This window comes from Cygnus olor, chromosome 9 (genome assembly GCF_009769625.2).
Source record: "Cygnus olor isolate bCygOlo1 chromosome 9, bCygOlo1.pri.v2, whole genome shotgun sequence".
In the NCBI taxonomy this organism is placed as follows: Eukaryota; Metazoa; Chordata; class Aves; order Anseriformes; family Anatidae; genus Cygnus; species Cygnus olor.
Genome location: NC_049177.1, coordinates 13,945,242 through 13,968,682, shown reverse-complemented (window position 1 = coordinate 13,968,682; position 23,441 = coordinate 13,945,242). Strand labels below are relative to the sequence as shown.

The window sequence follows — 23,441 nt, the reverse complement described above, 5'->3', positions numbered from 1 at the left end:
GCAGAAATAACAGGGCAGGTACTTCAGAGCTCTCCTGAGGGCACAGCTCTCGATGGCCACAGCCTGTCCCCTCGTCCCCCCATGCCTGGACATACTTCCCCAGCAGGCACGGAGGCTGCAGGGATCTTTATCCCGCCACGCAGGAGAACTCCAGCATCCTGCTGGCAGAAATTTGTCTGCAAATTTCCCCTCATTGAAGGCAGCAAGGAGCCCGTGTGACACGGGCTGAGAGGAGAACTTGATTAGGGCCAGGGCGGGCAGCACGGGGAGAAGGAGGCAGCTGGCAGGGAGCTGTTCCAGCCCTTAACCTCTCCTCAGGAGCCTGCAAATTATATCTGCTAATGGTCCAGCCCCCTGGTACCCTACCAATAAGTCGTCTGGCTAAGTGCAAGGCAGGCATTTGCAGGAGGATTTGCTGCATTGTCATCGCATTTAATTTATCTTGCGATGATGTTAACCCAGTGAGTCCCGGGGACAGCAGGTAAGGAGCCTTATCAGCACAGCTGGCAGAGGAAGGAGGCTAAAGGGTTTCGAGGTGCACAAACAGTTTTTCCTCTGCGTGTCAGATGAAAAACCCCAAATTCTTTCAGCACAGTCCTAGTCCCAAGGCCCCAGAGCTTTCAAAAGCCTGGTGGCAGGCTCAGCCTGGGCTCCGTATAAGGCATCACAGCCTTTGCTGCTGCCTCTGTTTACCAGGGCATGCACTGCACCGTGCCACCACAATGTGCCACCACAATGTGCCACCACAATGTGCCACCACCCCGTGCCACCACCCCGTGCCACCACGCCTGCCCTGCCGGCAGCAGCCCCAGACACGGTGCTGCCGTGGGGCTGGGGCACACGGGGCAGCTCCCTCGGTGCCAGGAGTGATTTACACAGTGTGCCCAGCAGCAGAGTCAATTAAGGTCACATTTCTGTGTCGCCAAACAACAGGCAGCTCTGGGTTTGGTCCCGCTGAAAAGAAAACAAAAGCCACCCCTTGAAACGGGGTCTTTGAGGAGGTTCAAAGGAGCGCAAAACAAAGGGCGGGCTTTGTGGTCGCTCCTCGTCCTGCGCTGCTTCCAGGGCCCTTCCCGACCAGAGACACTGCTAATGTGGCAAGTGGGAGTTTTTAATTGTCCGGCACAAACAATGCTGGCATATTTAGGCCGGCCTCATTAGAGAGCCATCCAAAATGCTTGAGAAGCATTCCCACCGCTTAGCATAAATAGCAGAAACGCTCTTTCACAAACGGAGCAGGTCCCATCTGCTCCCAGCCCATCCTCACCTTGACTCCCAAAGGCATCCCTGCCTGCCCACTATGGGGTCAGCGCCACCACCCCGTGGATCCCAAATCCCAGCACGGGAACCCGCCTTCCTGCCCCTGGCTCTCAGGATGCTCCGTGCATGGCCAGAGGTAGGGAGCAGAGGACAGGGGCCACCAGGATTTGCAGCAAGTGGTGCTGGAGCAAATTCCAGCTGGGAGCCATGCCGAGTGCCCCTGAGGTCCCTGTAGCCAGCAGCTCGGCCACGTGCCCTGGGGACCTCAGGGGCACTCGGCATGGCTCCCAGCTGGATGGGGTGGCTCACAAATGGCCCTGCCGTGCACTGGCTGTAGCCCTGCACACGGGCTGAGATGGATCAAGTGTTGAGGAGCTTAACCAACCATGCTGGACCTGTGCTGGGGATCGGGAGCTGGTTCCCCCCAGCACTGCTGACCCCATTGCTGGTCCTGTCCTGCAGCGAGATGTCGGGGCAAAAGCCCCACGCAGGGTAGCCGGGGCAGTGAGCCTGTTTTCACAGCATGGGTCCTGGCCAAAAGCCTCATCAGCAGGCAGGGATCAAAGCGAGCTGACCGATACCTGATCCTGGAGCTGGAGGGGAGCTGGGGGGCTGCCGGTGCCTCCTGCCCCGCATCTCCCTGCCCGTGCCGCCGGTCCCACGGCTCCGTGCTGCCCTGTACCACACAGTGGCTTTCGGCTGCCTCTTCCCCCTCTGCCTCCCTCTTCTCAGAGCCAACCAGCTCCCCTTGCTCCACAGTTTATTAAAAACCCAAGGTACCTTGGAAGAGCCAGCACAATGGTGAACTCGATACAGCTGCCTTGTATTAATGGACTACCCCTTTTGATTTTAGAGTGGAACTTTTGGCAGAAAACCAGCCTCAAAAAAGGGAAAATGGCTGTAAAACTCAGCAAAAGGAGGGGGAAAAAACGGCTTTGATCAGAAAGGCTTGAAGATGAACGGCGGTGGTGCCCGGACGGTCTGCTGGAGGCTCGGCTCGGTGCTGCAGAGGGGAGTGGGGGCTGCCCGGGGAGCCGGCGGGGCTCGGGGGCAGCAGAGCCGCAGCAGCGAGAGGTTCAAAGGGCTCCGCATGAGGAGCAGCACCGGAGGATTATTCACTTTCTATATTTTCACTCCTGCAGCACACATGGGAATCTAATTGGCCGGGATGAGAAATACAGCCAGACAGCTTACAAGCGGGCTAGAGAAGACAGAAAAATATTTGCAGCTGCAAGCCATTAAAGGCAAACCCAGCCTCGCTCTTACACTTTAATTACCCTTCTGTATGCTTTCCTCTGCACACCAGAGCTAACGTCAGTTCAAAAACCTTTCTGATCTTAAAAGGCCAAGCGCGGTGCCTCACTGCTCCCGGCACCGGGCTGCACGCGCCGGCATGGCCAGGGCTGTGTGCTCGAGCCCCGGCGGCACGTCCCCTGCTGCGGGGCCAAAGCTGCCCCATCGCAGCTCCCGCAGGGCCAGCAGCAGCCCTGGGGCACCCAGCGGTGTCACTTGGCTTTTTTTGGTGGGAGACTGGTTTTGTGCCCATCTCCCAGAAGCACCGGTGTGAGCTCTGCTGCTCCAGCTCCTTTGCTGCTCGTTTCCCTTCCTGCCATCAGCCGGTGACGCCGGTGCTGTTATTGCAGGTGCTGCTCGCTGCTGGCTCTCCTGAAACCAAAGAAGAGCTGTGCTCGGTCTGTGCCACTTCATTTCAATGCTCTGGGAGTTAACTCTGCACCAGGCAGTTTTAATCCAGCTATAAACGCAGGAGAGGGGCCACGAGGTTGCTTAATGGGGCAATTTTCATCGATTATTTTGAACCTTTGAATCAACCTCTTTCCAAATGCCCCAACAGGGTTGAGTATGGGTTAATTTTACAGCCGAGCTTAACATTGCTTGGCTGCACCAAAAGGGGCATCACAGGACTCGTGTAAGAACCCTAAAAGTCGTGGAGGCCCTCGGATGGAGGACCTGAAATTCGTATGTGCTGTTTGTGTTATCATTTATGACTCTGAGTCATTAAATCCAGCTGTGTACATGGGATGAGGGGAGAGCCGCCTGGAAAGGCTTTGGCACGGCTCACCGGGGTTTCAGCAGGGAGGTCCTGAGCTCGGTTTTGGGGTGCTGAGCCCTGTCCCTACAGGCAAGGGAGCTCAGGGGCAGGGTGGGCACAGGGGGACGGCTCTGAGGGAGGCAGTGGGGGGGACGTGGGGGCATTGTGCAGCGGGGCCTTGCACGGGGCCACACATTGCCCTGCCCCAGGCAGCATCAGGAGGGTGCTGAGTGGGTGCGTGCCCACCAGGGGCCAGGGAGTGGGCGGCCCCAGTCCCGCTCACAGCTGGGGAGGCCCCGTGAGGACTAAATAAGGATGCTGGCAGCTCCTGGCCACCCGCCCGCTGCTTGCCCCACAAATCACCCAGATGGAAACCGGGGCGCGATGGACGGCGGTGTGCAGGGCCCCGCAGGCCGCGCTCTGTGCCCGTGGCAGCAGCGGGGTCGCTCCCGGCTCTGCCCCCCTCAGATGCTTCCCCGGCCCCTGCTGAGCCCCGGGGGGTGGCGTGGGGAGGGGGGGGGGGGGGGGCGGCAGCTCCAGATTGGAACCACATTGAGGCACATTTGCAACGAATTAGGCCGGGAGCCAGCAGCGCTTGCTTGGCCGTGTGTGCAGCCAATCTTTGGGGATTGTCAGCTCCTCCCAGGTTTCCACAGCGGATGTTCCCCGGCCAGAGCGCAGCTGGGCTCCGGCAAAACCCTCGGCAGCTTAGGAGGAGGGGGGCACGGGTGGGGACCCCCGTGCTCGGCGGGGATGTCCTGGTGCTGCTGGGCCGGGGGGTGCATGGGACGGGGAGCGCCACAGCAGGTGGCACAGCTCCCTGCTGATGAACCCCCTCGAGATGTGCTTGAAATTGCAGGTGCTGGTGTGAAATCCCGCCTGGGAGGTACCTGAGGAAAGGGCTGACCCCAAAGAGGGGGAGCAGAGCTCCAGCGGGCAGCTCTGCTGGGGGTGAGGGGATTAAAGCCGCCATACAGAAAGGCTTTGAGTGTTCATGTCAAGGACTGACGCTAACAACTCATGTGACAACCTGCCAGGAAAACTTTTCAGATCATAATTCACATAGCGTTTGTATCGTGTTCCCTTCCTGTTTAAAAAGGCAATATGGAAACCTTGTGAGGGGTTATTTGCTGGTCAGGCTGGTTTGCTGGTTGTGCTCCCGGTCACGCACGTTCCCGTAGGAAGTGATGCCACCACGACAGGCACTATCTCTCAGAACAACTCTATCCCCTCTCCAGTTCCATTTTTTCTAATAAATCATTCCCAATTAAATAATATCAGTTAACGATTAGCGCTGGGTGCATATTAAGCCCGTGGCAGAGCAGGAAATTGGGCTGCCTCCCCACAAACCGCAGCACCACCTTCCTGTGTGGCATGTCAAACGGACAGCGGGGGACAGGGAGGGGACACTGCCTTCCCCTGCCCATCCCAGCCCTCACAAACCCATAGTTTTTCACCAGTCCAGCCCCCAGCCCCATGCCCAAAGGGCACACCCCGGGTGCAGCCAGAGCCCCCCACATGTGCGCAACCACGGCACGGCGCTCAGCCACAGCTGGATGCCGTGGGCCCCAGCAGCACTGCGGCTCTCTGATAAGGCCATGTCTGCTGTAAAACGACCTTGTGTTTCGTGAGGAGGGATATTTATGAAATGACAGACAGCCGTGCTAATCTCTCGCTGGCAAGTGAGGCTCACCGTGCTCCCTGGGGAGCGTGCTAGCCACCCAGCGGCCGGCCCCAGCCTTCTGCCCCAGCCAGGGCAGGTGGGCGCTGGGGAGGAGCTGGCAGCCTGCCTCTCCTCTGCTGGGGCTCACCCCCCGGGCAAGAAAATAATGAGCTCGGTGGCAAGCCTGAGCCACAGCGCCAGCACTTGGCACAGCCCCGGGCCCTGATGCCCATGCACCGCCCCGGGCTGCAGCACGGGGGGGCTCCGAGGGAGCCTTGGCCGCCTGGGCAGCCCCAGTTGTGGGGGCCGAGCCACCTCCCTGCGTGCCAGAGCCCCCGGCTCACTCTCACCAGCAGCGCTGCAGCAGCAGCCTTCAAAACACGGCTCCCCCTTGGCTTTTTATCACCCGCGCAGCGCTGGCGAGGGGAGGGAGGCCACCGCCGGGGAACATCTGGGCTCCATTGCTCATTGTCTGGCAATTAATGTCAGCGCTGAAGACAGAAGGGACGTCAGATATTAAATAAACACAACCGCACTCTGCAGACCAAAACAGTCCCGCCGGGGGGGAGCACACATGCGCACGCACAGGCGTGCCGCTGCGGCACAGCACGGCCAGGGCGCAGGAAGCGGGCTGCTCGCCGCACACGTGTGTGCACGGCCACGCACGCTTGCAGGCTCCCACACGGCTCGGGTTTCACCTCGGTTAAGACAGGCAGGGAAAAAAAAAAAAAACTCCTTTTTTTTTTTTTTTTTTTTCCCAGAAGGCAAATTACAGCTGCAAGTGCGGAGACCTCCTGAAGCTCTACCCACAGCGCGCTGCCTGAGGGGGTTCTGTACATCCAGCAAGCAAAGCAGCAGGGATGGAGGGTCCCACCCTTCCACCCTCCCATCCCCGGGGCTGATTAAAAGCCATCTTCTCTCTCCCGGGGCTGATTAAAAGCTGTCTTCTCTCCCCCGGAGCCTTCCCTCCTGCTCCCACCTCCCTTTCCCCACCCGGGTGCTGCAGGACCAGAGGCAGAGCGGAGCATGAGAGCGGCTGGGCCCCCGGGGATGCTGTCTCAGGACTAAGCCCCACGGCCGAGTCAGCCCTTCCCCACTGGTAGCCTTACACCCAGCCGAGGATGTGCAGACTTGCTGCCAGCTCCATCCCAGCCCAAGCTCGTGGGCGGTGAGGAAGAGGAGCGCCGCAGCGGGGCCTCATGCGGTGCACCCCGTGTCCGGCTCCTCCTGCACACCGAGAGGGCTCAGGGCTGATTTAGCCTCCGGAAGCTTTTGTTCCCTTGCAGAAGCACAGTCTCTCTCTCTCTCTCTCTCTCCCTTGTCCTTAGCCCCTTTTAATATTAAGGTCAATAGGTTGATGATTAAGCAGGAAAAGGGCATGAAGAATTGGCCAAATTAAATCTTGTGTGCAAACAGGTGGGTGTGAAATTTCAATCAATGGCTGGTGTTAGCAGGGACCCCTGGGATCCCGATTTCCCAGGGGAAGGCTGGGCAGCCCGAGGGGGATTTGGTACAAAAACTCCAGACGTGGGAGAATAGAAAAAAGTCTTCTCAAAAACCAATATTGACAAGGTCCCTGTGTTTGCACCCCGGCTTTCCCCGGGAGCACAAAGGGAGGTGATTGTCCCGGGCGCGGCGGGGAGGGGACGCGGGGAGCTCAAAGGTGAGCGGCACCCCCGGCCCCCCAGCCCCAGCCCCTCTGCTTAATCCCCTGCTCGCCAGAGCTTTGAAGTCACCAGAGGTCGAATATGGGATGTAAATCACGTTAGCCGAGCTGCGTGATCACAACCCCATGCCAGACAATGCCGTGTCCCCACGGTGCCCATGCACCGGGGCACACCAGGACACACTGGGACACGCGGGGCACACCAGTTCAGCCCTCCAGCAGGCACTCGGCATGGTGCACGGAGTGCAGGCATGCGAGCAGGGACAGAGAGCAGCCACGGCGGGGCTGCCGATAGCGGGTGGCTTGTCCCTGGGACTCATTAGCAAGGGCTGCAGGCGCAGAGCTGTGTACAACACGAGCTGTTTGCTGTGGCGTGGGGTACTGGGGCCATCCCGCAGCGCTGCACATCTTGTAAGCATTAGCGTCACGTAAGAGCAGCCTGCACAGAAGGATGTGGGGTTTATGGGGCTGTAAAGCACGCCGTTCCTGTTACAACAACGATGCTGCCGTGCAGAAAGGTACCCTTCGCACACGGGGCTCGGGAGCCATGTGTGCCAGGAGGGAACACGGGGGGCTTGGAGGCTCTGCTGTCGCTCTGAGGACAACAGAGGGAGAAAAAACAGGCACAGGACAAAGCAGGAGGAGGCACCCAGGAGGTGCTGGCGGTACCTGCAGGGCTGGGGGACCTTTTAGCCAGTTGGGTGAGTGAGCACGAGGCTGCCGGCATCTGCCCTCTGCCCCACACGGCTTCGGTGGCCTCTGCTCTGCCCTGCCAGGGAAGCAGCCTCCAGGAGAACTGGTGGCAGACCAAACAATCAACCTATTTCCTTTCTTCTAGCCACCACAAATGCACTATTTTTGGTGGGCTTTTTAAGCATCTTTTTTCACCTTTCCACACAAAAGCTATGGCTGGTAGTTTGAGACCCGCACGGGAGCTGCGCAGCCCTGGTGTTACGGCGTGCCCTCCCAGCTGGTCTCCAAAGCCCCCGCGGGCAGGCAGGAAATATCTGCTCCCAAAGCTTTTCTCCTTCTGCTTAACTGGGAGGCAGCTTGTGGGTTGTTGTTTTGGTCTGGTTTTTAAACAACAACCAAAAAAATGTTGTTGCTGTGGAAAATATCTGCTCTCCACGGAAAATGCCTCGTCCTCGCTGTACATGTTGTGGGCTGTACCAGAAAACATCTGATGTGCTTCCAAAACAACTGGAGCATTTATTTTCCTATTAGAGTGGATTTTTTTTGTTGGAAAACACAGTTTTACCTAGTTTGCACTGACACTTTCCGCCAAGCAAACTGTCCCCATAGCACCCTCCACACCCCGGAGGTGACATCCTGTGGCCTTACTCATCCCAGCGTGCAGGAAACACGGCTGGCTGCCCTCTTGGGGTGAGAAGATGGAGGAAAAGATGTTGTTTTAGCCCATACATGGTGCGAGAAACAAGCGTTGAGCAATGAAACGCACCCACCAGCCTGCCAGTATGAACCGGGGTCGGGCTGACCTCGGACGGTTTTGGAAATGCCCTTTTCAGCCCTAGCACGTGAGCCACCCGGTGCTGTACCACTGCTCCTTGTCCCAGAGCAGAGGAAGGTCTGGCAGGTAACTGTGCTGTGGAGTAGAAATGTTTAACTATCAGATCTGGAAAGCTGAACTCATTGTGTCCCTGTGTTGCCAACATTTCACAATGTAAGGTATCAACGGGGCAGGTGATAAATATCTAACGTATTTATATCAGCTACTACAGCTGTCGAGTATCAACATAAATCAAAAGCTTAGAAACTAAGCCAAAACCCAACACTACCTTTCAGTTTAGCATTTTCCGTGATTATTCTGTAGAAATGAACCTGTTACCTTCAGTCTTTGCCTTCAGAGGAACAACTTTCTGAGTGGAGCCTTACGCTGCTAGGAAATGTCGGGGCAGCTCTGGCAAACATTTCCTCTGCAGTCCCAACAGGCAGCCTTATGGGGAGACAGCTGACATGAGTTGTTCCAACAACTGAGTCACGTCAGAGGTGGCACGCAGGGTGGAGAGAGCCCGCAGAAGAAGCCTCAAAGAGCACAAGCCTGACTGCAGCGCTGCAGCAGCACGAGGGCATCTATACTTGTTTGGCTGGGCAGGCTGTGCTCAGAGCAAAAACAGTGGTTGTGCAACGACACAGCAAACATTTCCAGCTGAAACTGCATCGCTTCTGTTCTAATTTGTGGGGAAAAGCCACAAGATTTTGCTCAAAAGTGAGTCTACTGTCCCTAAAATGAGCCTGCCATTAGCATGAAGGCAGGGATGGTGACGGCAGCACCCCTGCGGGTCTGTGCTCCTGCGCAGCACGAGGTAGGCAGCACCCAGGGGTGGCTGTCATGGTCCCTGCACAACAGCTCTAGCTCAGCTCGAACCTTACAGCTGGGGCTTAAGCCCTGCCCTTGGGAGGAGATGCAACATTCCCAGCTGGGGAATATCCTCTAGTACTGCACAGAGCGTCATGGCAAAGCCTCAGGGGGCAATCAGGAAAATTGCGTGTGCCTTCCCACATGAGCCACAGCACCTGCTGCTCCTCAAGTGTCTGCAGGTCCAGAGCCACCACGGCTCACCATGTCCAGGGCTGGTGAGAAAAGGGACGACCCACCGGCACCCAGCCTGACATAGGAGCCATGGTCCTGCATGGCACGGCACGGCGTGGCATGGCACAGCATGGCACAGCATGGCATGACACAGCAGGACATGGTACAGAATGGCACAGCATGGCACAGCATGGCATGGCATGGCACAGCACCGAATGGCAAGGCATGGCAAGGCAATCATGGCACAGCACGGCACGGAAAGACACAGCACAGCACGGCACAGCACAGCATGGCATGGCACAGCAAGACAGCCCAGCACAGCATGGCACAGCACAGCCGCTGCACAGCCGCACTCTGCATGGCTTTTTTTTTCCCCGAACAGCCTTCTGAGGAAACATCTGCTGTGCCCCCACCCTGCATCAGAGCCGAAGATCAAAATAAAGAACTTTTGTCTTTTTATTAAGCATTTTAGTAAACGTGACTATTACATTCATATTATATTTCCCTGTTTTGTACAAACACGTTTAAGTCAGCACTAAGAGGATTACGTTTATGGCGCACCAATCTCTGCTCAAATGGGCTGACTAAAGAAACTCTTGTTAAACAGTGTTTTCTCTAATGCCTGTTGCTTTTCTTCCTTGCCTTAGTGCTCAGACATCTATCCAGGCTCCCTAAATCCACCCTCCTCGTAAGCTTTCAGATCAAGACTCTTCCCCCTCCGCCCCCCTCCGGATCCTTTAATGCAGCTGAAGATGAACATTAGCGCTTGGTTCAACTGCACTGGAAAGGGAAAGGGCAGATTCATTAAAATCTTTATACCTCCATAGAAAAATGTAGCCTTTTGCCTTTCCTTGACTGAATGCCTTTTCTAGAGGGTATTCATTAGGGGTTCAGTCTGTTTTTGCAGACAGCTCCACAGATGTTGACATTTTTTTTCTTCGCTGGGTTAAGACGCCTTCTATAGGCTTTCATTCTTCATTTGTTACTTCTTTATTATCCAAGAGTGGGGGTTCTTTTTTTTTTTTCCCTTTTTTTTTTTTCTTTTTCCTTTCTTCCCAAGGAGTTGACTCGGCTCTCTGAAGAGAGCAGTAGTAGCCAGCCTCATTATTATCTCGGGCCCTTTTTCATCACCCCGGCAGGCTGGCCGGGGCCGCGGGGCCATTGTGGCGGAGCAGCAGGTAGCTGTGGCACGGCAGGGTCAGCGCCGCAGCCGCCACGGTGCCTTTGTGCGCCCGCCTCGTGCTGCCAGCCCCTGGGGACTGTGCTGGGAAAGGTCGGGAGCACGCCGCCGCGCGTACCTGGGCTGCTGTCCTGCTGGGAAATAGCTGGTTGGAGAGGAATCAAGGGACGGCAGGGAGGGAAAAATACAAAAATTGATTTAAAAATAAGGAAAAATAATAAAGCATGGGATGGGAGGCAGAGGGGATGGCATATTGGCAGGGCTGGCGATGGTACTACTGGGCATGGTAGGTCCCGGTGGTGCCGCCATTGCCTGCAAAAAGCAAACTGGGCAGTGCTACTGCGTGACAGTGCCTGTCCACAAGGTGCTGGTCAGGGAGCTACGGGCTTGAGGCTTGTGCCTTCGGGCACCAGGCTAGCCAGTTTTGCATGGTAAGCTCTCCAAAGACAGTGATTTGGCTCAGCGTGGGACTTGGTGCTCCTTGTGCCCCACTGCCGAGAGCAGCCACACCGTGCCTCTCCTGCAAACCTGCACCAGCCAAATGCTCCGTCCCCAGGGCCAGCAAACGTCCCAGTATCTGCACCCCTGTCCCCAAAGGAAATATATGGTGTATCTAGAGATATTTCCCCAAAAAGACCTCGAGGAGGGACACAGGTATTGGCGAAGGCATCATAATAACCCAAGTGGCACTTCAGGACCTGCCGTAAGGGAACCCGGAGGTAACAGTTCCAGCCTATTCACAGATGGGCTCATTGTGTCACGGTGCCACCGCAGGCCGTGCATTATCTCGAGGCAAAGAATAGCCCCGCTCAAAGAGCCTCCGGCCCTATTCCCACAGCCCCCAGTGACCGGCCCCAGGCTGCCCGGACACGCTCCCCCGGCAGGACCGTGCGGAGGCTGCAGGGATCTTTATCCCACCATGCAGGAGAGCTCCAGTGTCCTGCTGGCAGAAATTTGTCTGCAAATTTCCCCTCATTGAAGGCAGCGAGGGCCCTGCGGGACACGGGCTGAGAAGAGAACTTGATTAGGGCCGGGGCGGGCGGTGCGGGGAGACGGAGGTGGCTGGCAGGGAGCTGCTCCAGCCCCAGCAGCACGGCTGCCAGCGAGACGGGAATATTGATGGGACACTTAAACCCCCACCATCACGTTCAGCCCTGACCATTATGCTAAAAGCTCCTGGCACATTCCCTTTCTGTCATCATTTCAGCAGGACGGCTCACATTATCCTTGCGCACCGCCCCCAGGGAAGTGGCACTAATAGATGTGGGATCTCAGGCAGGTGCCTCCTGACATCGCTCGTGCTGGAGGAGCTAAAAGCATTGTGAGACCAGGCCAGCCCTCGCTCCCTGGCACTGATCACCCCGGGGTTATGCTGGATGCCTCCTGCCTCACTTAGGTGACCAGGGGCCTGGTGGCACCAGCAGGATCCCCAGGACAGGGTCTGGCCCTGGCCACCAGCGCTGCAGGGCTCTCTCCTGGGGGCTGGACCCCACCTTGCAAGTACCAGTCCCCTGCCCCTCGCAGCAAAACCCCAGCCCCAGTCAGGGGCAGCTTTCCTAAACACGCCGAATGACGGCATCCATCACTGCGCCTGCTCCTTCTCATCCCTGTTTGTTTGTCTCAGCCTTTGTCCTCCCAGCTCACACACACCCCGCGGCATTAGTGATGCAGAGGCGCCCAGCAGCAGGACCTGCAGCTTTCGCACGAACACTGCGAGCGCTGGGGTTTATAACCCAGAAAATCCGGGCTCTAAAGGGCTCTCCCTCGCGGGGGAAGGAGGCGTTCCGCCCTGCCCAGGGCGACTTTTATGCCATTGTGCCTTTTCAGCATTGCATTAAGGCGGCCAAAGAAGGGGGATTTTTAATGGTTCCCCGGGAACAAAGCGGGAACATTCGGCCCAACTTCATTACAGAATCATCTGAAACGCTTGAGGAGCGTTTCCCACTAATTATCATAAATAGCCGAAAAAAATCTTTCACTCCAAAAGCAGGTTCCATCTGCCCCTCTGTGTTTTCTCACCTCCACTTCAAACGGCACGGCAGTGCCCCCGCACAAAGGGGAGACTCCATCTCCGCTCCCCTCTCACACGGGCGCTCTAAAGAAATACAAACAGGCAGCAGATTAACATAACTTGTTTGCACCTTAAACAAATAGGCAGCTTCCGCCCCTCCGGCTCTCCCGCTGCCCCAAGGGAGGATGTGCCGGCCGGTTTGCCTCGCTCTCACTCTCATGCCCAAACCCTGCATGCAGCGATGGCTGGTCCCAGTGCCTGGGCATCCCCTCGCTGCCCCAGTGGCTCAGAGGGCAGCTCAGGCTCCAGCAGGGATGCCGAGGCCAAGGAGCCCGTGCCAGGGACACGTGCACGTGCTGGGTGGGCACACGGGGTGGGCATGTGGCGAGGGAGCTGCGACCACAGGAGGGGCAGGCTTCCTGCAGCAGCAGTGGGACTTGCCCACGGGGGCTGGGGTTATTTTGCAATTCCCCCCATGCAGGTGTTTGTTCCCCCCTTTCCGCCAGCCACAAGAAAGTGCTGTCACCCGAGGGCCCCCTTCCTGCCCCCTGGGGTCCCCACGGCTCCGCCAAGGGGACCGAGGCAGGTGGCAGGGGCAGGGCACTATACCCGCAGTGATGGGACGAGGAGACTGCGGGGCCCACATCTCCTCTGCACGGAGCAGGAATGGGGCCAACAAGGGCTGTGGGGCCCCCCAGGCCATGCTGGGGACCTGCGGGCCCAACACTGCTTGGGGGCACACAGGGTGTCCGGTCTCTGCTTCAAACTGCTCATCACCTGAGGTTAACAAGGAGCTCAGGCAGTCACGGCAACAAGGAAGAGGTTTACAGGAATTCCAGCAGCTTGGAGATGCTGCACAGGGATGCTCAGCACTTTTTTTCCAGTCCGAGAACCAGGGGCATCAAGTGCAAAGAGAGCAGAAAGCAGGAGGAGAGCAAAGGGTGGTGCAGCTGCATTGTGCTGGTGGTGCTAAAATCTTTTCTGAGTTCGGAAAAAAAATATTAAAAATTAATTGATGAAAAAATCATCAGGAGCTGGCCAGTACAATGGCTGTCCCATTGTGAGATGCCTGGGCTGCCCACAGCAGAGCAGGGAAGGGCATGCAGGGGACATGTTGGGGGAAGCCTCTCCTTGGCACCGCAGCGAGGTGCAGCCCAGCAGCCACAAGCCTGGCAGGATGTGCTGGGCACGGTGCTCCTGCAGCACACCCCGGGGCTGGGCACAGCCACAGCCCTGTCATTGCCACAGCCTGGCCGGGAGCTACCGGGAGCTGCCTGCTGCCTGTGAGCCGGTGGGGCCAGCCCTGTATTTTCCTTGCAAATTGGAAATCAATCACAGCAGGAAATTCCCCCGCTGGGAAGCCCTGGCTGTGTTTTACAGCACTCGGAGGTGTTCCAGGAAGGAAGGCAGGGCCCTGGCGGGGCGTTACGTGGCCAGGGAGCTGCAGGGATGCTGGCCGTGGGGTGTGCAGCTCGGCAGGGCTGTGCCCCTGCCAGACCCACGGACGCAGAGGACAGATGTGCTCCGCAGAGAAGGAACCGGTGCGTTCTGGAGCAAACACCTCCAGCCTGACCCCGGCTTTATTAATAACAAGTAATTAATAGGAGAGCAGACGTGCCTTATGTCTCTGAAGACCTTTTAAGATGTGATTATGTTGTGCTAATCTCACCCCCAAGTACTTCCCTGTTTAGACTGCACCGGGCCATTAAATATCCACCAAACCAAAGGAGCGCCCCCCTCCAATCCCACGGGAGGTGCCCGGGGTCTGCTCCCCGGCAGCCGGCCCCGCTTTCAAACCCTCTAAATCAAGCACGAAGCTGAGCCCATATGGGCTGCCAGGAAAAACACTCCCTTCCCCTCACCTGTGTCTCATTACCCGCAGTGCCAGGCTCTGGGGCCGCTCGCTGCAGCCCGTGCAGATGTGCTGCCCCTGCTCACCTCCCTTATTTCACAGCCATCATCGAGACTTGGCAGAGCAGCCCGTGACACTGCACAGGCTTAGCAGAGGTGTGTGTGCAGGTCCCCAGTGCACAGCCACGGGCACGTACCCTAATGCAAAGCACCGGTCCCCCTCCTTTGCTCTTGCAGTATGTTGGTGAGAAGTGTCCGCTCCCTGCTGCCTGCTGCCTTCCAAGCCCACAGGGTCCGGCTCCCCGGGCTTGTGCGGGTGGCAGTGGCAGGGAAGGTGTTTCTGTGCCCGACAGGAGGTAACAGCCAGCCCCCAGGCCAGGTCTGCGAGAGGAATGCTCACTACGAGGAGTGACATGCTGGTGAGCGGCCCATGCTGGGGACAGGTTCAGCTGCAGCCTCTCCGTGCGAACAAAGTGGCTGGCTGTGCTCAGATGTCACCCTTCCAGGGGACAGGGCAGGCAGCATCCTACAGAGGTTCTGGGGATGCAAGATTTAGAAATTGCATCTCTGTTTTGTCACTGGGTCGCAGCGTGCAACCTGCTCCCACCCCGGCCTCTGACCGCTGGCACCACCTGGGGACCGCGTGCTCCAGCGGGAGGCAGAAAATCCCCACTGGAGGTGACAGTGAGGGCAGCCCTGCGGTGAAAACTCTCCTCTGGTCAGCCCTTCAGAGCGTGGCAGAGCCGCAGGGAAGGCTTTAATATCAGCAGAGAGGAAGCCGAGACAGAGCGGGCAGGAGGCAGGGGCGTTGCGGTGGCCGTAGCGGTTCCGGCACATCCTGGGGTGCCGGGCTGGGAGGCAGCCGGGGATGGGCACGGTGCCACCACCACCTCGGTGTGGTGCCCCACGGCCACTGCTCGCCCTTCTGCCCCCCGTGGCCCCGCGTGGCCGTGGACAGGCGGTAGCAGCCACTGCCTGTGTCGGGATGCCACCTAGTGTCGCTCGGCAGAAGGTCCCATCCAGCAGCGACATGGTGCAGGCTCCCCAGGATCACAGCATCTCCGGGGGCCACCTGGGAGGCACCCCAAAACCACCCGGGTCCTGCGACACCCACCCCTGGGGGACAGCACCCCACTGATACCTCTCCACAGCCCGGTGTGGGTGCACGGTGGCCATCGCTCGGACGCTCAGCAGCCTCACCGGTGGCATGGGAGGACCACGGCCACGGGTGGCGTGGTGGAGGAGGAGGACAAGCTTCACCCCCAGCAGCGTGGCCCCCACCTGCAGCGCCAGCACAGCCAGCCCCAGGGTGAGGGAGACGCGGCAGTGCCGTGGGCTGGGCTGCAGGGAGAAGGCCCTGGGGTGGTACCCATCAGGGGACGTGGGTGAGGAGGCCGGTTGGGGGCTTGTGTGACCTCGCAGTGGGGGTACAGGGGGTACTGGCCTCGCCGTGGGTGCCAGAAGAGCAGGAGGCACTTGTATGGTGGGAGCTGCCCGTGGGGTGGTTGGCATCGGTGGGGTGGCAGGAGCCGGAGTGGGCAGAGCAAGATCTGGGCTATTGGCCTCAGGAGGCTGCAGGCTTATGGTTGCTGGAGCTGAGCAGAGGCTGGAGGCCTCCAGTGGCACAGCTGGTGATGGGGTGCTGATGGAAGCCTCGGGTAGCACAGCTGATGATGGGATAATGATGGAGGTCGTGGGTAGCACAGTTGGTGGTGGGGTGATGATGGAGGCTTTAGGGAGCATAGTTGTTGATGGGTTGGTGATGGAGGTCTTAGAGAGCACAGCTGATGATGGGATGGTGATGGAGGTCTTGGGTAGCACATCTGGTGGTGGGGTGGTGATGGAGGCCACAGGCAGCCTGGTTGGTGATGAGGTCTTGATGGAGGTCCTGGGCAGCACAGTTGGTGGTAGGGTGCTGATGGAGTTCTTGGGCAGCACAGTTGGTGGTGGGGTGGTGATGGAGGTCTTGGGTAGCATGGTTGGTGATGAGGTGGTGATGGAGGTCTCGGGAAGCACAGTTTGTGGTGGGATGGTGATGGAAGTCCTGGGTAGCACAATTGGTGGTGAGGTGGTGATGGAGGTCCTGGGTAACATGGTTGGTGATGGGGTGGTGATGGAGGTCTCAGGAAGCACAGTGGGTGGTGGGGTGGTGACGGAGGCTTCCCATGTCACAGCTGATGATGGGGTGATGATGGAGGCTTTAGACATCATGGTTGGTGATGGAGCAGTGCGGACGGCCTCAGTTGGTATGGTTGGCAACATGGAGGAGGTGGCCATAGGTAATGGCATGGCTGGCAGTGCCATGACAGGAAAGGTCACCGATGGCAGTGCAGTCTGTGCTGCAGTGGGTGAGGCGCCGGGTGACAGCAAGGCTGACATCGTCTGTGATGATGCGGAGGTGAATGGCAGAGATGGGGTGAAGGAAACTGAAGGAGGCAAAGTGGCTGGACAAATCAACTGGTCGTCCCTCAGGGATGCCACTGCTTGCCCTGCCAGGTGGGGTGGAGTCTTGCATGACACTTGGGCAGACAATTTTACCTTCTCACTGTTCTCCTGGATCCAGCCGTGCAGGTAACAGAGGTTGCAGTCACACCTCCATGGGTTCCCGCTTAGATACACTGAGCTGAGCCTCTTCAGCGGGTCCAGGAGTCCTCGTGGGACACTCCTTAGATGGTTCTTTCGAAGATTGAGGGTTTTCAGATTTGGGAGAGGAGCAAAGACCTTGTCATCAAGAGCAGAGACCTGATTTGTGTCCAGCTGGAGGTCCGAGAGCTTGCTGAGCCCCATGAAGACTCCTCTTGACAGGGCTGACAGCTGGTTGTGGGACAAGATGAGTTTGCCAAGAGACGTGAGATTGACAAAGATGCCATCTGGAAGTGTGACCAAGCTGTTCCTGCCCAAGTCCAGCTCCCACAGCTGTGGTATGCTGTCAAAAAGGCAGCAGGGGAGCTCCGTAATGTGGTTTGAGCCTAGAGTCAGCAGCTTCAGTTTGTTTAATCCAAAAAAGCCCTGGGGTGGGAGAACCCTGATGAGGTTGTTGTCCAAGAGGAGTTTCTCCAGGTGGGCCAGGCTCCTCAGAAGCGTGGGTGGCAGTGTCCTGAGCCTGTTCCTCTGGAGGCTGAGCTCCAGCAGCCCCTGCTGGGCATCCAGCAGCCCCTCTGGGAGGTCCTGCAACTCATTCTCGTACAGCCGCAGGACTTGCAAGTGGGGGAGTTTGCTAAAGACATTTCCAGACAGAGCCGTGATCCTGTTCCTAGACAGGTCCAAAAAAGTTAGATTGGCAAGAGAATCAAAAATACCTTCTGGAAGAGACGAGATCGCGTTGATGTGCAGGGAGAGCTCCCCCAAGTGCTCCAGCCCTTCAAAGAGCCCTTTGGGGATGTGGCTGATGTGGCTGTCCCTCAGCTCCAGTCTCTGCAAGCTTGGGAGGTTCTGGAAAGTGCCCACGGCCAGTTCTTCCAGGGAGGCACCAGAGATCTCCAAATCTCTCAGTTTCTCCAAACCATCAAAGGCTCCAGGTTCAACCGCCTTGATCTTGTTGCCAATAAAAAAAATCTTGGTCAGTTTGGGCATGTACCTGAAGGCACCTTTCCTTACGGCAGTAATGCTGGTTTGCACAAAGACCATCTCAGAAATGAAGGGCTTTGCAATCTTGGGGATCTCTTTGACATCATTTTTTGTCCCTCTGTAGACCTCCTGGTAGTCCTTGGGCATTTCGTATGGATCTTCACCCGGGGTTTGGTCTTGGCATTTATGGGGGTGGAAGAAGAGCAAGAAAATGAAAAGGAAATGCTGGTACATCATCCTGAAAAAGGGTTTCAAATGTCAGATTTGAAGAACAATAAGACTTGCATCCACAGCTCTCAGAACCATTCTGTTCACATATCACAAGTCATTTTACTTGAAAGAGAGAGGTTGTATAAACCAGAATATGCTGCATTTACAAGAGTTCACTTGTGTTGGTACCAAGGGATGGAGAGGAAGGCAGAGAGCCAGCTGACAGCATGGCAGTGGGGGAGGCTCCAGCAGAGCTGGGTGGTGTCTGCTCTGAGTCTGCTCGCCCCACATTTGGGCTGTAGGCTCAGATGCGTCTGGATGAAGCAGGCAGAGAGCTGCTGCCCCTTAGTGCTGCCCCAGCAGGGCCAGGACTCAGCAGGGCCACGGCTTGCTCACGCATCAGCAGCACCAACCAGCTCTCTGCTTGCTGGCAGCAAACCTGAGATCAGACATGGTCCCAGCAGCCAGCCAGCACCAGACAACCTTGTTTACACAGCGTATGCCAAAAAACTTAGCCTGTGGAGCAGCTGGCATCCCCACAGAATGTAACTTTGGAAAATCTAGCGTTAATGTAATTTAAAAAAAAAAAAAAAAAAAGAAGAAGAGCCAAGCCCTAGCACAGGTGTGAAAGCACCAGTCCCACTCCATGAGGCAGGACACATCTTCCCTCGTCTTTCACGATGGCATATAGTGGTGCCACCACAGCCCTTCGGCACAGCTCATGGGAGGGCTGCCCGGTGTCCCCAGGAGCAGAGACCTGAAGCAACGATGCCTGGTGTATCCCTCTGCCTTCCTCTTCCCCCTGCCTCGCTGCAAATCCCTGGATTTGCTCTGGCCATCCAGGTCAGACAGCTCCACAGAGCACTGTGCTGGGTGGGCTCCCTGTTGGTGCTTCTCTCAGTTCCGAAGGGTTAGTTAAAACATTACTTTAAACGCATCCTTTTCAGGACCCCTGCTAATCACATTATATTTTGGCATTAGTTATGCAGCTTTGTCAGGTAGAAATGGTTGACTTGTAAGCAGCAACCACGTTTAGGACTAGGCTCACTAAGAGACTTGGAGATGTCCGCAGATTTCCTGTCTTAAACCCAGCATTTAGGGCTCTGACCAGCAGCTAGGAGCTGAACTCACTGGCTCACATCCACCAGCAGCAAAAAAAAGAAAGAGCCATGGGCTGCTTCTCAGGCATCCATCAAAGCTAACCATGGCAAAAGCTAACTCCAGGAGGCTAAATTCGCTTTGAAAAGACCTAGATATTTTCTGAAAAAATGTCGAGAGGTCAGCAAAGCCAGGAGGCTGCAAACCGTTGGGTTTGGACAGAAAGGGCTGAGAGGCGAGGTGTGCGCCAGCTGCCCCACGGGGCTGCACACCCTGGCTCCCTGCACCACACCCTGGCTGCGGTGTCCCTGCCTGTCCCTCTACCCAGCAGCAAGGACACAGATCAACAGCTCCCCAGAACCACCCTCCTGGCACACTTTAAAGCATTTTGCACCACCGACTTGCCTGAGCTCTCGGGAACGCGTCCAGCCGCCGGAGCTGTGCTGTGCGAGGCAGGGGACGAGGGGTCCCATCACCTGGGGAGCTTTATCCACGGCCCAGGCACGGGGCTTGGCTTTGCAGGGCTGCTCGGGGAGATAAGCACACAGCACAGAGCCGTGGGGAGCAGTCCCACGCACCCCAGGAGAGGATGCAGGCACTGCCAGGTGTTATCTGCTGGCACCACGCAGCAGCTCACATCAAGGGAAGCCCGAGATCTTCAGGCCAGCCTGTTTTTCCTTCCTTGAGAAGAGGCTTATGTAGCTGAAAGGTGCTGCTGTGAAGCTGCTTGTTCAGACTGGTAACGGAGGTGACTTCTGTGGCCCTGCTGGACAGACACAGAGCCCCGTCCTGGCGGCTGGCCGTGGGGCTGTGGCTGGCCGTGGGGCTCACCTCCGCTGGGCACCAGCCGGGGACCCTGCTGAGCACACTCTGCTGATGGGGCAGGCTGGGAGACCACAAAACTCCCCTCTGGTGCCGCCTCTCCCTCTGGGCAACGGTGGGGAAGGAGCTGGCAGCGGTGAGGCTGAGGCGGTGGGGAGAGGCAGCAAAGCAGCGCGCCCCCGAGGGGGACCCCGGGGCCCTGTGGCTGCGGGCAGGCCGGCTCGGGGGAGGGCGGCCGGGCTCTGGCAGGGCCCCCCCGGCTGTCCCCGGCCCGGGACACCCCGAGTCCCGCCGGCCACCAGATGGAGCAGCAGCACCGCGCAGCGCAGCCCCGGCCGCAGCGCCGTCGGGGAGAAGGGTTCAGCTGGCTGGGCGCGCACCCACGCGTGTGCACACACACGCACACTCACACGCACACACACTTACTCCCTTAGGGCAGCACCGCTGTCCTCTCGGACCCCCATCTCCGCGGGGTGCCAAGCCCTGCGGGCAGCAACCAGCGAGCGGCACCCCCGGGGACCCGCGCCCCTCGCAGCCTGGCCCAGGGCCTCCAGCCACAGCCCTGCAGGATCACAGCCACCTTCCCCTGCAAGACAGACGGCGTCTTCCCCCTCTGCACCTCGGGAACGGGCTGCACAGAGATGATACATACACTTTAATAATATTTGACACACACAGGAACGCACGGCTGGGTGAAGAGGCACCGCGAGTCCGGCTCCCGCACAGAGCATGGTGACGGTGACCACGGCGGGGACATCAGTGCAGGACACGGGGCGTTGTTTCTCAGGCTGATTTCAGTGTAGCCGCTGCACCAACCGGATGACCACGAGGAGCAGCAGCACATGCCCCAGACCTAGGGCGTAGCAGGGAGCCCTGGTGGTGTGGTCACCTCCGGGCCCTGCGCTGTGATGAGGACGCTGACCTGCAGCGTGCCGCAGGGGGAGCGCAGCACCCAGGCACCCCGGTACTCGGTCCCCGGCCCCGCCGCCTGGCTGGGAGGAGGAGGAGGGAGGCGAAGGCTGAGCCGCTGGCAGCTCGTGGCATTGCAGGACACGTGCAGGGTGCCCTCGGGGTTGCTGTAGGTGCACTGCCCTGGTGCATCCTCCCCAGGCACCGCGTCCCAGCCCTCATCTTTGGCACACGCCAGCTGCCTGTGGGTCACCTCCAGGAGGGGCTGGCCCTGGAGGGCAGCCGGGCTGGCGCAGAAGGCTTGCACGTGGAGGAGGGGGTCGGCGAAGACCTGGAGCCAGCCCAGGAGGTAGGCGAGGCGGCAGTCGCACGCCCAGGGGTTGTCCTCTAGCTCCACACGCACCAGCTCCTCGTTGGCATCGAAGAAGCCCGTGGGCAGGCGGGGCAGGCGGTTGTGCTCCAGCCCCAGCGTGGCCAGGCTGGGCAGCCCGTCCAGCAGCCCCGGGGGCAGGCTGGAGAGGTTGTTGTGGCCGAGCTGCAGCACCGTCAGCCCCACCAGCCCCCGGAAAGCCTCGGCGGGGAGGCGAGCCAGGGCGTTGTGGGAGAGCGCCAAGCTCTGCACCGCCGAGAGGTTGGCGAAGACGCCCGGGGGCAGCGCCTGCAGCTGGTTGCGGGCCAGGGAGAGGTGCAGGAGGCCCGGGGTGCCCTGGAAGAGGGCGGCGGGCAGGGAGGCCAGCTGGTTGCCCTCCAGGCTGAGGAAGGTGAGGTTGGGGAGGCCGGCGAAGGCATCGGAGCGCAGGCTGCCCAGGGCGTTGTGCTGCAGCTGCAGCCGCCGCAGCGCGCCCAGCCCCGCGAAGGCCCCAGCCGGCAGCTCGGCCAGCTGGTTGCCGTCGAGGTGGAGCTCGCCCAGCCGGGACAGCGTCCCGAAGGCGCCAGGTGGAAGCCGTGCCAGCATGTTGTCGCTCAGCTTCAGGATGCGGAGGGCGGCCAGCGGGGCCAGCAGCCCGGCGGGCAGCTCGGCCAGCAAGTTCTGCGAGAGGTCCAGGGCCTGGAGGCGGCGGAGCGGGCGGAAGATGGCGGGGGGCAGCACCTCGATCTTGTTCCCCCGCAGGCGCAGGTCCTGCAGGCGGCAGGCAGTGGCGAAAAGCCCCGGCTGCAAGGAGTGGATGGCGTTGGAGCTCAGGGAGAGCACAGCGAGGCTGGGCAGCCCTGCCAGCAGCCCCGGGCTGATGGCTGGCAGCGGATTGCCCGAGATCTCCAGCTCAGCCAGGCTGGGCAGCCCCCAGAAGGCGCCCGCCTCCAGCTCCTGGATGTGGTTGTTGATGAAGACCAGCTTGGTGAGGGTGGTGCTGGAGCCCAGCGCCCTGCTCCCGATGCTGCTCAGGGCTGTCTCCACGAAGAAGAGCTGGGTGGCGTTCCCCGGCAGGCCCACTGGGATCTCCCTCATCTTCTCCTCCGAGCAGAAGACCTTGGAGGTGTCGTAGCACTGGCAGGGTGGGGGGCAGGGGAGGGGCAGCCCCCCCACCAGCAGGGACCCCAGTCCCAGCACCACGTAGACCATCACCCTGTGCTGGAGAAGGAGCCCAGCATCAGCTGCTGTGGATGCTGCAGGGCCACCAGGCTGACCTGCGCTCAGCCACGCAACGAGGGGGCTCTGCTGGTTGTGTTTCTGACTGCCCATTGAGAACGTCCTGCTGGCAGTAATGTTTCAGAGCCAGAGCGTCTGCTAAAGGAGGGAGGGTACGTGCCTGTGCACATCTGTGCACAAGCAGGGGCTGAGCAGAAACACCCAGACCACCACCATTTCCTCCATGCCTGGGACACCTGCTGGTGCTGCCTGGTGATGGGGGACAGTGCCCATCCCGCTGTGACACCCACCTGGGGCACCCATGCCATGGGGTGTTTTGGACTTAGAGCCGTGCCCCGGAGCACCGTCGGGCATGGCCTCTCCCTCCCGCCACCTGACTTGTTTCCAGCACTTCCCACGCACCCCAGGCCCCCAGCAAACCCGTCCCAAGCCCCCTGAGCCCTGCCACTTACCGTGAGTGGCATCACGGGGACCACCACCACGGGGACTGCCACCACGGGAACCGCTGCTGAGCCCGCTGTGAGGAGCGAACCCCGCCGAGAAGGGAAGATGTTTTGTGGGGCGGATGTGGAGGCAGCTGACAGACCGTTCCTGCTGGGGCGGAGCTGCCACTTTCTGCTTATCGGCAACAACAACCCGTGTCCTTGGAGTGCTTCAAAAATCAGCCCGGCCCCAGGGGACCGGAGGTGAACCCATGCAGGGCACGGGCCGGTGGCCATGAGCATGTCCTGGCAGGGAAGCGGGGCCGTGGCCCTGGACGTGCCCTGTGGCCATGTCAGGGCCCTGCTGCCATCAGTGGCACCGGTCCCACACCGAGCTCAGTGTCAGCTTGCTGCAGCCCCCCAGGAGCCTCCCCGGACTCTGTTAATTCTCATTGAGAAGTGAGGCTGGCAAACGTCCCTTGCACAACAGAGGGGACCAGGCACAGCGCAGCGAGGCGAAGCAATGCCCTGGTGAAGGAGCCCACCTTGGGACCACCGTGCTGCGGCTTGGAGGGCAGAGCCACCAGTGCTTG

At 59.0% G+C, this 23,441-nt stretch overlaps 2 protein-coding genes across 2 annotated transcripts; both read right to left on the bottom strand.

Annotated features, from left to right (window-relative positions):
• Positions 1-12,486: 12,486 nt before the first annotated feature.
• On the bottom strand, positions 12,487-20,119 carry LOC121074755 (platelet glycoprotein Ib alpha chain-like). The gene is made up of 2 exons (XM_040567236.1): positions 19,513-20,119; positions 12,487-18,037 (listed from the first exon to the last, which is right to left on the bottom strand). Exons 1-2 carry the CDS (start codon positions 19,578-19,580, stop codon positions 15,283-15,285), a joined length of 2,823 nt encoding a protein of 940 aa, XP_040423170.1. The 5' UTR covers positions 19,581-20,119; the 3' UTR covers positions 12,487-15,282.
• Positions 20,120-20,569: 450 nt separating this feature from the next.
• CPN2 (carboxypeptidase N subunit 2) lies at positions 20,570-23,160 on the bottom strand. Its single transcript, XM_040567237.1, has 2 exons — positions 22,879-23,160; positions 20,570-22,408 (listed from the first exon to the last, which is right to left on the bottom strand). The coding sequence occupies exons 1-2, from the start codon at positions 23,149-23,151 to the stop codon at positions 20,783-20,785; spliced, it is 1,899 nt and encodes a 632-aa protein (XP_040423171.1). The 5' UTR covers positions 23,152-23,160; the 3' UTR covers positions 20,570-20,782.
• Positions 23,161-23,441: the final 281 nt, after the last annotated feature.